Source organism: Montipora foliosa, chromosome 8, assembly GCF_036669935.1.
Source record: "Montipora foliosa isolate CH-2021 chromosome 8, ASM3666993v2, whole genome shotgun sequence".
In the NCBI taxonomy this organism is placed as follows: Eukaryota; Metazoa; Cnidaria; class Anthozoa; order Scleractinia; family Acroporidae; genus Montipora; species Montipora foliosa.
Window position 1 is genome coordinate 12,776,892 of NC_090876.1, and position 13,539 is coordinate 12,790,430.

The window sequence follows — 13,539 nt, forward strand, 5'->3', positions numbered from 1 at the left end:
TCACTTGACATGTGGTATTATACTAATAATATTTAGTATAAATACACAGGTGATTATACAAAATTGTGCGCTCTCATTGGCTCGCTATCTCGGATTATCAGCCGATAATCACCTCGACAGCCAAAATGGCTGCCAGTAGTCGTTTTGCCACTGTAAGTGAAGATGACTTCGCGTTGAAATGTTTTTGTTTTTGCTCTTTTTTGAAATAATCACCTGAGTGTGTATTTATACTAAAACAATTATTCCCCTCAGGCTCAGTGATTATCGGTGAATATTCACCGATAATCACTTCGCCTTTGGAGAATAATATTGTTAAATATATAATTAATTATTGTCACAATTACACTGTATTTATATTGTTGGACCTCCTCTTTTCCCTCTTCATCCCAGACCAGACAAGCACACAGTACACTGTAGGTAGGGTTAGCAGCACTTGTGCTAAATATAAACCAAAAAGAACATACAGTGTACATGCAGTTGTAAAACCAAAACACGATAATAAGTACAATACCTTGAACCATTTTCCACAGTTTCTCCACGAGATTTCCACACTGTTCCTTCCAACAGAACGTTTCCTTATAAGAGTCTCTTAGTGATGTCATCTCACGAAGCCGCCTTTTATGTTTTGCTCTGACACTTTCAATTTTTTTTGCCCATTCAGCGGGATCATTTGAACAAACTATGCATGTGTCTCCAAAGTCAATCTCTTCTAATGCGCTTGCAAATCCTGAATTACTTCCTACGAGAATTGGTAAACCAGCTGATAAACCTTCAAGGGCTACAAGACCAAATCCCTCTGATTTTGAAGGCATGATGACAAGGTCAACTTCACAAAAGAGATCCTTCATTTTTGCACGGTTCTGTACAAATTTTCGCACTGTCAGCTGTTCATCAGTAATTCCACAGTTGAGAAGTCTTCTTCTGACCTCATCCTGCTTCCCATCAGGGGCACCCACAAACAAAAGATAATAACGTTTTCCTTTCAGGCGTTGATCAGCAAATGCCTTAACAGCTATGTCATATCCCTTCAGCTCAAAGTCCTCCTCATCTCCACGTCCACACAACAACACCTTGAAATCATCATTACTCTCAACTTTGGCCTGTTGCACTAAATCCCCAAATTCCCTATTAAATACACCTGGAACTATTTCAAAAATATCTTCAACCTTCTTACACCCCTGCAAATAGGAAGAATAAGCCTTTTTAAGTTTTGGTCCCACTGGAACGACAAGGTCAGCATATTTGCAAAGATCAACCTCACCCCAGTGCTTCTGTTCACCCCTTGAAGTAGGATTATCATAACCCTTATATTTGCTGAGGTCTTCTGGAGCAGTATGCACCATGTGCACCCATTTACAATTTTGGAATTGTGGAAAACGTTTTATGATGTTAACTTGCCGGCCAAGTTTCACACCATGGCCAACAACAACATCTATTGTGTGATCTTGAGGTGGGAAGCCCAACCAGTCAAGAGGTTCACTGAAGCCTGGTTGTTGCCCTACATCAAGAACATTGATCCCAAAATTTTGGGCTTCCTTTTTTTCTTCATCTTTGCAAGCACCCTCTGGGACCAACACAGAAACTCTAACATTTGGCTGTTGTGACAGATGAATTGCAAGCTCTCTGTTTAATGTTGACAATCCCCCAGCCAAAGAATTCCATTCACTCCCTAAAAGAGTAATGTCCAGTGCTTTCTTGCTTTGGGAAAAAATCTCCTCTGCTTCTACAGATACTCCTCCTTGTGACATGATTTCAATTATTGCAATTGACAGACAACTGAAATGGTTAACAATGAATATAAACACTGAGTATTAACAGCGATTACCATATTTTACAGCCAAACGCTCATCCCGATATAAATCAAGGTAATTTTGGCAAAGTAATGTTTAGAAAGTCAGTGCTTAGTGGTGCATGGGCAATGGGCAAGTTATGTTTGCAAAATTTGCCTAATATTTACTTTCTACACTACACAAACAAAGAGTAGAATAAAGATAATTTGATCACAACTCTTCGTCATTATCCAGACATGGAGGTTTATGAGTTAAAATAAAACACTGACCGACAGCTTAGACTTGATATTAATGAGCACTGAAAGCCCAACTAACATTACATAAAAAAATGTAGGTATACAGTGTATCTCTTACCAATCCAGTAAGTGCCAGTACAGTAAAAACCTTTCTTTTTATTTCAAAAATTGCACATGCTTATCAAATATCCTGACCTACACTGTACATGTAGCACACAGGTGCAAGGACTCTTACTGCAGTGCCCTGGACCATAATAACAGCTACATGTACCTGTCAGTAACTTTAACACATACGACTAATTGTCTACTAATTAAAGTTTTCCATGCAGAGCATGTGAGGGAGGTGTGGTGGCCTCATGGTTAGTGTGTTCGACTCCGGAGCGAGTGGTCTTGGTTTGGGCCCTGGCTGGGGACATTGTGCTGTGTTCTTGGGAAAGACACTTTACTCTCACGGTGCCTCTCTCCACCCAGGTGTATAAATGGGTACTGGTGAATTTAATGCTGGGGGTAGCCTTGCAATAGACTAGGATCCCATCCAGGGGGGAGTAGAAATACTCCTAGTCGCTTCATGCTACAGAAACCAGGGATAGGGTCTGGCATGTTGGGCCACTGTCTCTTAAGCAGACTTTAATATGCAGAGCATGTGAAAGTGGCATTGTGGTTGCTGCAAGGAGAGGCTCTATGATAAGTTATTTGTGGGCTGGACTTGAAATCCAGAGTTTCTGTCTCCAGCCTCACTCAGACCACTAACTGAAGTAGTTTTGGGTTGTCCCTGTTCAGTTTTGCAGCTGCCCTTGTAAATAGCCAACTGGTCTGTCTCCCACCAGTTGGGATTCTATTTAAAACAAGTGTGGTAACATTATTGTTCAATAAATATTTCATTGACCCTGAAAAGCCCCTGAGGAGAGCAGACAGTTATGTGCAGGCCCTTACATGCTCTGACTTGTTTGTTTGTGCCAAACTAAAGAGATCCATCAAAGATGCAATAGAAATTAAAGTATATGTTAAGCTTAAATGGCCTCCAACCCACTAAGTGATCATGCAACACACTGCATGTACTTTTTGTTGTGTTTGTGAGCATGCTTACTGGAAGACCTGCACTCATACTTGTACTTTATTGCAAGGGCCCCTTCCCTTGACAGCTGTCCCAAGATAAATTTAAAGGAATCTCATGACTTATCCAGGCCTTCTGATATTACGCGATGGTGCGATTTCGCACAATCGACCTCAAATCGCATCCGATCGCACAATTCACGAAAAATCGCATAATTCACAAAAGGATGCACAAAAGTCATAAACTGAAACATAAATCAAGACGTTTCTTAGAAATTCCTGCATAAATACGCCATTTTTAAGATGATTTATCTTGGAAAAAGGCTAAAAAAACCTTTGTCACCTTCGATTTCGTAAACATTCGAAGTTCAAGGCTTTTTTTTTTCATGTCGGGGACCTGGTACGAGTCTCCTTCTATTGGTGCAACACAAACATGCCCTTATATACACACCACTGAAATGACACAGTTGCCTTCTCTTATAGAAGAGATTTGTGAAAAATAAGCGAAGTTGTAAGTTTTTCGGCAAAATGTAGTTTCTTTCGTTGAAAACTGATAAAAACTTACTCATGGATAAGTTTGTTGTGAAAACGCTCGCTTTTTCTTCGACGAAGAATGAAGTTCCCACATTCCGCCAAATCTGACAGCTCACGATCGAGCAAGAAAGTACCTCACAGGTACGCTCCACGTGGACGATGGACTGATGTTTTTCTCAACGTGGAATATTAGGGCCTTTTATCCGAGAGAAAAGAAGCCACGGCTTACTCTGGCCACGGTGTACAAAATACGCAAAAGGAACTATTTATATGAATATATATTCCCAGGTCAATATAAGCCGCGGCTTGAAAAAGACGTGAACGTAGATTTTGTACCAATTATACGGGTTGAACATTCCAGTCTTCTGTAAGCCGCGGCCAGAGAAAGCCGCGGCTTATTTTCTCTCATAAATGGGGGTATGGCCCTATTGTGATTGACCATCTTCGGAAGTTTGTGGTTGACGAACTAATGTCGATCAAAATGTCTTTAGGGCAGCAAAAAAGTGTTTTTCTTAACCTAAAACCTTATAAAACAAGCTCAAAATTGCTGAGAAAAAAATCGCATAATTTACATTATTTATCGCATAATTGGCCTTTCTAATCGCACAATCTGCCCTGAAAAAATCGCATAATTTGCATTTTTTAATCGCACCCTGTCAGAAGGCCTGCTTATCATAATTAAATAACATAAAATGAAAATTAGGGCCATCTAACCCTTGGGGTAACGTAGCAGCTCTCGTAACGTATAAGCGATTGGCTTGCTACCCAAGCCAAAAACAAAAGACTAAAACAATTGAAACAATGACTTAGACTTAAAAACAAGAGAAGCTACTTACAATACCAAACAATAGCAAGAGCTACATGTATACAAAAATTTGGTTTTCTCAACAGAGTTGATAATGTAAATTGGCCACTGTACAGAGATTCTATAAGCTGATGTTTCGAGCATTAGCTCTTCGTCAGAGCGAGTCGAGGAATTGTGGGTTACGTGTAGTTTTTAAAGTGGAGTAGGAGCTATGCTATTGGTGGTAACATGGCAACGTGAAAAATAGGAATATATTAGTTAAATGAAAAGTGTTCGTTAATACCGTGAGGATTAAGGGTGCCGATTTGAAAGATGAATTTTTGTTCCAGATTCTTGCAGCTTTCCGTCGTACCTTAGATGTAGGGAAAGGCCGCAGATAGCCATGTGTTTTTTGGAGTGGTTGGCAGATTAAAATGGCGAGCGACTGGCTTGTAATAATAATAATAATAATAATACAAGGATGCATCCTTGTCATTCTTCTCAACATCGCGAAGGTGTTCGCCGAATCGGCCACCTAGTCACCTAGCAAGAGCTGCTACACTACTGAACCCTTGAAACACACCCCAAGTACACGTAAATATAAGGGCTATAATTAGGTCTCAATAAAGTATTAAGAAATCAGAAGGATACATTAGCGTGTACCTTTGTAGTTGCTTTGCTTCATCTGTGATGTTCAACTTCTTCTAATACCAAGTACATGAAACTTCTCACAGTCTCACAAATCTGAATGAAGCATAGTGAGAGAAACTTTGATGAGCTCTCGCTTGATCTTTCTCTGAGAGACTCTCACTATAAAATAGATCGGTAGAGGAACATTTTAGCAGGAGGAAATGTCAAGTAAGTTTTAAATAACTTAACATAATTGATACTGCTCAAGAAGCAAACAAGTTGTTATGTACATCCGCCTGGTTGAAAATGCTCGTACCTCATGAAGGGCAAATGCAAGAAAAATTGGTAAACAGCTCTTGATTTTCAAATTATCACAAGCAATACATTTGACAACGGAAAGATCAGTTATCCAGCGCTTTTCTTGGTAAAATGACAACTCCTTCACAAATCGTCCCTGGGTCTATCGCGTCTCAAGAGAAATCATCACATGATGATGATGATCAACTTTATTTATGTGTCGAGAATCTCTAGCGCAGAGCACTAATTGGTGACACAAAAATCGGAAGAAACTTGAGGGACACCATTTCCAAAAATCGTTTCCAAAATGAAAATCAAAGGAGCTAAGTATACCTTCTAGGGTAGCCTTAACAATCCCTGCTAGGTTTGTTGCCAAGGGATAAGCACACTTCTAGTTGAAGGAAAAGCGCCTCCAGAACCAATGAGCCGTACGATGGAGCTGAGGGCGATGTGCTTTGCATCTGAAGATCGCATTAATTAGAATAATCCTGCAGAATTATGACACCCCTCAAATCTCAAAATGCGCTCTTTTTTTCGTTCCCTTTTGTTCCTGTTCCAATCTACTTTAAATTTGCCGGTTTTACACTAGCTACACGTACACTCAACCCTGGTTCCTACAGTACCAGAACTTCGGAGCTTCTCGTTTGACTTGTGACTTGACAGACTTGACTCGATTGATGTTGGCGGCTGGCCTCTGGGAACGAGGAGTATTTCATTGTCATCCCCAGAGCCGCCCGGCCCACTTAGCCCATCAGGACCCTGGGTTGTGTATGGCAAGAGCGAATTACAGCAATTTTCAATTTTAAATGAAATTCAATTTTATTTCAATGAGCCCCTTAGACCTTTAATTGTCTGTGTTTTATACAAAGTCCGCGGTCCGTAGTCCATAGTCCATATTCCACACACCTCATTTTCTGCTTCTCTGCTGTCTACTCATTGAATTGAATTTGAAACTCGGTATTAAATATTGCTACAATAGCCCACTAATTCAGTCCTAAACAAAAACATCATCTCGAGGCTCTGGGGAATAAACTCCTACAAATCCTTATATTTATTCCCCAGAGCCTCGAAATGATGGACCATAATAACAGCTACCAGTAACTTTAAAATGAAAAGCACGTGCGACTAATTGTCTACTCATAAACGTTTTCCATGCGGAGAACGTGAGGGAGGTGCGGTGGTCCGAGTTCGGGTCCTGACCGCGTTGTGTTCTTAGGCTCTCTTCACCCAGGGGTATAAATGGTACTTGCGAAATTAAAGCTTGGGGGTAACTCTGCGATGGACTGGCATCATGGAAACTGGAATAAGCTCAGGCCTGGTGGCTTTCTGGCTCTTATGCAGAGACTTTCGAAATGTTTTTGTTTAGAGCTGACCGGTCGTTTCGCCTACTGTCTGTTCGCCTACGTATAATGTCGGTTCGCCTACGTCCAAGATGTCAGTTCGCCTACGATTCATATGTAAGCTTTAAAACTGAATTTTTTAAAAGTCCTTGTCGAACCTCACAGAAAAAAGCTGTGACGGCTAGCTAAGGCGTTATTTCTGTAAACTTGTGTCTTGAGCGGGGTCCTTGAGCGGCCTATACCAAAGAAAGTGAGACTTTTCATTAACTTATCAATAAAGGATACGTAACAAATTAGCTCGTTCCCACTCTACTGGGCGGTTCAATGTTTGTATCGATCGTTGATCAGGTGTTCTTTTGTTCGATCATGAATCGCTTCCACGCGATCCGCAAACATAGATGCAAAAAATTATATCTGACGGCTAGCTAAGGCATTATTTCTATAAACTTGTGTCTTGAGCGGGGTCCTTTAGCGGCCTATACCAAAGAAAGTGAGACTTTTCATTAACATATCAATAAAGGATAAGGTTCGTAAGAAATTAGCTCGTTCTCACTTTACTGGGCGGTTCAATGTTTGTATCTCAGTATTATGAATTAGTGTTGGTTTTTTAGTTCGTGCGCTTTCACGTCAGATACGCAAGCGTAGCTAGATGAAAAAAAAGTTAAGGCGTTGTGTAGGCTTGTCACTTGAGGTGAGATTTTTCATTAACATATCATTCAAAAGGAAATGGTAGTTCATTTAACAAAGGATTGTATAAAACATTAGCATTCACCAATCACATCACTGCGATTTCGATCCATCGGAGAGGGGATTGACACTATAAAAGTCCTAGTATCTATTAAACGAATAAGTCACTGTGTTCCTCCTGCAGCTCTACATAATATTTATCACGGATTAGTTCAATCGCCAGGGGCACCCAACGAGAATATAGTTCAAAACCACTTAAACATAGCATTGTTAAACGTATTTTAGTATTTAAATGGTAGATATAGGCATTTTTTTATAGGGATCAAAACTTACCTTTTCGAAAATTTCAGCCACAAAAAAAGGCTCCCGAAAATTTTAGGTGACCTTTTTAGGGTAAAAACCCGTTAAAAATGGGCAATTATACCATGTTTTAGAAGTTCGAAAATCCTAGGAGAGGGAAATTGCGAAAATTGACGAATTTACTCTAAAATGTCGCGAAATGAACCCGGACTAGGACTACAATTATAGATTAGCAGCGTATGTCACTTAGAATTAAAAAAAGTTGACCGAACGATGTTGACCGAACGATGTCGCATTAGGTTCAATGGCTTAAGAGCAAATGCACTTAACCTCTACACTACCGAAACATCGACTTCAATTTGGCAATTTTAAAGCTAATCCTAATCAGGCTCAGGAGTTGCCTTTTCCTTCGCTGTTGACCGGATTGTTTCGAAGAAGAACGCAAATCTATAAGTTCCTTCGGCCATTTTCTTCGGAACAGAGATATCGTGAAGCCTGGGGCGAGTTCACAAACCAGCGGGAGAATGATCCGAACAAAATGGCGGAGGGAAGGAAAGAAAATACAAATAGAACTTACTTATTATCAATCTTTTTTCGAAGCATTCCGGTCCACGGCAAAGGAAGGGCCAATGTGTGATTAATAGACTTTGCGCCTGAACCTAAGCCTTAGTCTGTTAAATTTGCGGAGTGTAGCGGTTGAGATTTCGCCAACACGAGTGGCACGCGTGGTCTATCCACACGACCGGTTAGTCAAATCTTTCGTTTTTATTTACGTTCATTTGTATGTTGTTTCAAGGTGGTCTATGGCAAGCCGTTACTGCCAAAAGCCCTTCAACTTTCGGGAAACCAGGTTGAAATCCATGTTGACACGATCGAGTTATAGAAATTGTAGGTTGAGTTACGTCTGGGGATGGTCGAGTTTCGTGGAAAAAGCTCCAGTTCTTTATACTGATTGTTGAGTTTCTGCGATCTTGTGTCGAGTTCTCGCTATTTAGTGTCGAGTTTCTGCGATCTAGTGTCGAGTTCCCGCGATCCAGTCTTGAGTTTCTGCGATCGACTGTCCAACTCTCGCTAGCGAGTTTTCATATTCTCGCTAGCGAGTTTTAAAATTCTGGCTAGCGAGTTTTCAAATTCTCGCTAGCGAGTTTTCTAATTCTGGCTAGCGAGTTTTTTAAATTCTCGCTAGCGAGTTTTCTAATTCTGGCTAGCCAGTTTTAGAATTCTCGCTAGCGAGTTTTTCAACTCATTCCCAGGACCTGCTCTGACAGCGTTACCCATAGGTCTATGCCTCTATGTATGCGTTCCGGTTCTTCGTTCTCCAACATGGCGACAATTGAGGAGGAACTTCAGAACTTCTTCATAGGCTTTAACGAAATTTTAAAACAGTTAGAGTCTTGTGACGTCAATCCTGCGACTGAATACTCTGAAAGAAAACTACAGAATTATGTCACTATTCTTTTCGGGATGATCTGCCAAATTGAAAGCGGTGAAAGATCAGAGCATCGAAGCAACTTACTACCGCTTCTGACAGCGCTTTATGAACTGTCGTATGGGAAGCTGGAGATATTATCGAGTCAAATACAAGAGCAGTCATGTCTTCAGCAGAAGTCTTCTTACTATCCTCAACTTGAAAGGACTGGAGGTCGGCCCAAGTTCTCACTAACTAAAGAGCAGCTTGTGAATCTTCGCGAGACTGGTTTAACGTGGGCGAAAATTGCCTTGTGTCTGAATGTTAGCCAAAGAACTTTATACAGACGAGTTCAGGAATTTGAAATTGATGGCAAATTTTCAGATTTATCAGACAATTATCTAGACGAACAGTGCTCAAGTCCATCATGGCATTAACCCCTCGAGCGGGTGAAAGCTACATACGCGGGAGTTTGAAGGGCAGCGGCGTGCGAATCCAGCGTTGGAGGATACGGGAAAGGCTTAATTCCATAGATCCAAATTGCTTGTGGCACATTGACAGTAATCATAAATTAATACCGGGATTAATAGCATAGAGATTTGTAATTCATGGGTGTATCGATGGGTACAGTCACAGGTACCCCAAGCACTGTTCGTCTAGATCATTGTCTGATAAATCTGAAAATTTGCCATCAATTTCAAATTCCTGAACTCGTCTGTATAAAGTTCTTTAGCTAACATTCAGACACAAGGCAATTTTCACCCACGTTAAACCAGTCTCGCGAAGATTCACAAGCTGCTCTTTAGTTATTGAGAACTTGGGCCGACCTCCAGTCCTTTCAAGTTGAGGATAGTAAGAAGACTTCTGCTGAAGACATGACTGCTCTTGTATTTGACTCGATAATATCTCCAGCTTCCCATACGACAGTTCATAAAGCGCTGTCAGAAGCGTCAGTAAGTTGCTTCGATGCTCTGATCTTTCACCGCTTTCAATTTGGCAGATCATCCCGAAAAGAATAGTGACATGAGTTGAAAAACTGGCTAGCGAGAATTAGAAAACTCGCTAGCGAGAATCAGAAAACTCGCTAGCGAGAATTAAAAAACTCGCTAGCGAGAATTCTAAAACTGGCTAGCCAGAATTAGAAAACTCGCTAGCGAGAATTTAAAAAACTCGCTAGCCAGAATTAGAAAACTCGCTAGCGAGAATTTGAAAACTCGCTAGCCAGAATTTTAAAACTCGCTAGCGAGAATATGAAAACTCGCTAGCGAGAGTTGGACAGTCGATCGCAGAAACTCAAGACTGGATCGCGGGAACTCGACACTAGATCGCAGAAACTCGACACTAAATAGCGAGAACTCGACACAAGATCGCAGAAACTCAACAATCAGTATAAAGAACTGGAGCTTTTTCCACGAAACTCGACCATCCCCAGACGTAACTCAACCTACAATTTCTATAACTCGATCGTGTCAACATGGATTTCAACCTGGTTTCCAGAAAGTTAAAGGGCTTTTGGCAGTGACGGCTTGCCATAGTGGTCAACAGTTTTACAAAATGATAGTCATAGTGTGGAGTTTAAGACGTAGGCGAACTGACATATTGGACGTAAGCGAATGGACTCTAGACGTAGGCGAACAGACAGTAGGCGAAACGACCCGTAGGCGAAACGACCGTAAACCGAATTTGAATATATCGAAAGTGGCCTATTGCCTTGCCATAGTTGTGCCTCAGTCTCGTTTCCTTTTGTCAGTTGCTGAGGGACAAAGCCTGAAACCCAGATATATTTTCTAAACTACAATAGCTTGAGAAATACATGCTGTTATGGTGTGTCAGCTTACTTTTTTTTGTTGATTCTTTGCCCGTTCAATTAGCCATTATCATTTTAATTTTCCATAGCTTGGGCTGCCTGTGGTATCTAAGGCAACGAAGTGTCAAAAGTAAATTCCTTAGGAATGACGGCCCTCTGGTGGGAAATTGCAAAGACATACGAGAAGCTTCTTGTTGTGTGGCGGGAAAATCAGCAGCAACCTTTGGATGGCTTCGTGGTCTGCTTTGGCAGCGTTTTGCTCTGGGTCCACCAATGGCTAAGCTCCGCCATCTCCTTAACGTCATTTCGGTAAACTCGTCATTATTTTACAATTTTTTCCAAATTTCGTATCGTAAGAGCACAGGCTTGCCAGGCTGGGAAGCATTTTCAAATTTATCTTCAAACTCTACATTAGCCTACGTGTAGCCGTACCTTTGGGAGGAGGGAAGGTCTAAGAAAAGCACTTTTGTCCAGTAATGACCCTTGTTAAATGCACGCCCAATTTTGATATCCATCACGAAGTGTCCCTTTAAATCTAAAGCCCTGGCCAAACGAATGCGAGGGTTGACGAGAGTTGAAACTCTCGCTCTCGTTTGGCCAGGAATTCTCATCCACTCTCGGCCACTCACATCGGCTCTGGAGAGCTCTCATTGAATTTGAAACCTGCTCAAATTTTTCATGAGAGTACGTTGGCAAGAGTTTTGTCTCGTTTGGCCGCCCACGAGAGTATTAATAAAGAGCTTCTGAGTTCGTTCATGGGATGAACAGATTTAGCTCTGAGTCACAAAGATTGCATCTGATGTGGACCTAGCACTCAAGTGTATCTACAAAATTTACAAAATTATGTTAACAAACTTACGAATTATTTACAATAAATAAGAAAGAATACAATACCCAGTAAGATAATCGATAGTTAATTGACTATAGTGCTAAAAATAGATTTAAAATAACAATAATAATAATGATAAAAATAACATTAGTAAATGTAATTTACAATGTCTTTGTTTATTCCCTGTGTGCCATTAAATGTTATTTTATCTAAAATGTTGGATTTTGCTTTAAGAGCAGATTTAAAAGAAACAACGTTCGGTTTACTTTTTAAGTACATGGGTAAGTCATTCCAAAGAATTGACGCACGATGAGAGAAAGAAGATCGAAGGAAGTCACTTTTAGGGCGTTGCACGTAAAGTCTCAAATTATCCCTGAGATTTCTCAACGGAAAGTGTTTAGTAAACAGAGAGCTTATCCCAGCCGGAGCTCTGTTGTAGAATGCCTGATAAGATATGGTTGCAATCCTCTTTTTGTAAATGTACGATAATGACTTCCATTTTGTCGTTGCCAGGACTTCAGTGCTTAGAGTAGATTCCTTTATATTAAAAATAAATCTCGCTTCACTGATATGATATTATTACTTAAGCCAGTACCGATGCCACCCTAGGCAGCCCTACAATAATCAAGATGTGGTAAAATGAGAGATTTGTAGATTGTTATGAGCACTGGTTGGAGGCATAGTGGCTTAAGTTTTCTTAGAGCCGCAAGCAACCTTTTGAGACCTTTCGGTTAACCGCAGAGATATGGGGACCCCAAGATAGCGTTTCATTCACCTGTATACCATCCAAGACATTTATGAATCAACTTTTCCATTGAAGGCCATCAAGGCAATACGAGTTACTAAATAGTAGAGAGATCTAATTTGTGCCGAATCCCAATGAGCAAGCATTTAGCTTTGAGACAACGTTAAGACTTTGGCGATTAGAATCAAGCCATTGTTTAAGGTTGCCTAAGTCACGTGTCAGGGATGAGAACAACTCATCGGGATCTTTTGATGCATAACTGAAGGTTAGTATCGTCGGCATACATTCTTACATCAGACAACAGGTTACAGTTAGGCAAGTCCTTGATGTATAATAAGAATAATAAGGGTCCAAGTATTGAGCCCTGGGGACCCCACACCGTATGCAGTTATTTTTTTCTCCCAGCGGGCTCAGAGTTAAAACAGTTAGAGTCTTGTGACGTCAATCCTGCGACTGAATACTCTGAAAGAAAACTACAGAATTATGTCACTATTCTTTTCGGGATGATCTGCCAAATTGAAAGCGGTGAAAGATCAGAGCATCGAAGCAACTTACTACCGCTTCTGACAGCGCTTTATGAACTGTCGTATGGGAAGCTGGAGATATTATCGAGTCAAATACAAGAGCAGTCATGTCTTCAGCAGAAGTCTTCTTACTATCCTCAACTTGAAAGGACTGGAGGTCGGCCCAAGTTCTCACTAACTAAAGAGCAGCTTGTGAATCTTCGCGAGACTGGTTTAACGTGGGCGAAAATTGCCTTGTGTCTGAATGTTAGCCAAAGAACTTTATACAGACGAGTTCAGGAATTTGAAATTGATGGCAAATTTTCAGATTTATCAGACAATTATCTAGACGAACAGTGCTCAAGTCCATCATGGCATTAACCCCTCGAGCGGGTGAAAGCTACATACGCGGGAGTTTGAAGGGCAGCGGCGTGCGAATCCAGCGTTGGAGGATACGGGAAAGGCTTAATTCCATAGATCCAAATTGCTTGTGGCACATTGACAGTAATCATAAATTAATACCGGGATTAATAGCATAGAGATTTGTAATTCATGGGTGTATCGATGGGTACAGTCACAGGTACCCCAAGCACTGT

The 13,539-nt window shown here is 40.9% G+C and overlaps 2 protein-coding genes across 3 annotated transcripts in view; both read right to left on the reverse strand.

Moving 5' to 3' along the window:
* LOC137968263 (uncharacterized) overlaps positions 1-1,748 on the reverse strand; it is a 12,918-nt gene extending 11,170 nt beyond the window's left edge. Inside the window, exon 1 of the mRNA XM_068814874.1 lies at positions 512-1,748. Within this exon, the coding sequence (XP_068670975.1) occupies positions 512-1,748 (1,237 nt within the window). The remainder of the gene's footprint in view (positions 1-511) is intronic.
* Positions 1-5,979, reverse strand: part of LOC137967753 (uncharacterized) — a 201,576-nt gene extending 195,597 nt beyond the window's left edge. Inside the window, exons 1-2 of one of the 2 annotated variants that reach the window (XM_068814323.1) lie at positions 5,924-5,979; positions 5,061-5,207 (exon numbers count right to left, since the gene is read on the reverse strand). The gene's annotated coding sequence lies outside the window, so the exon portion shown is untranslated. Of the gene's footprint in view, positions 1-5,060; positions 5,208-5,657 lie in introns of both variants that reach the window. The other variant, XM_068814320.1, reaches the window with a different exon arrangement.
* Positions 5,980-13,539: the final 7,560 nt, after the last annotated feature.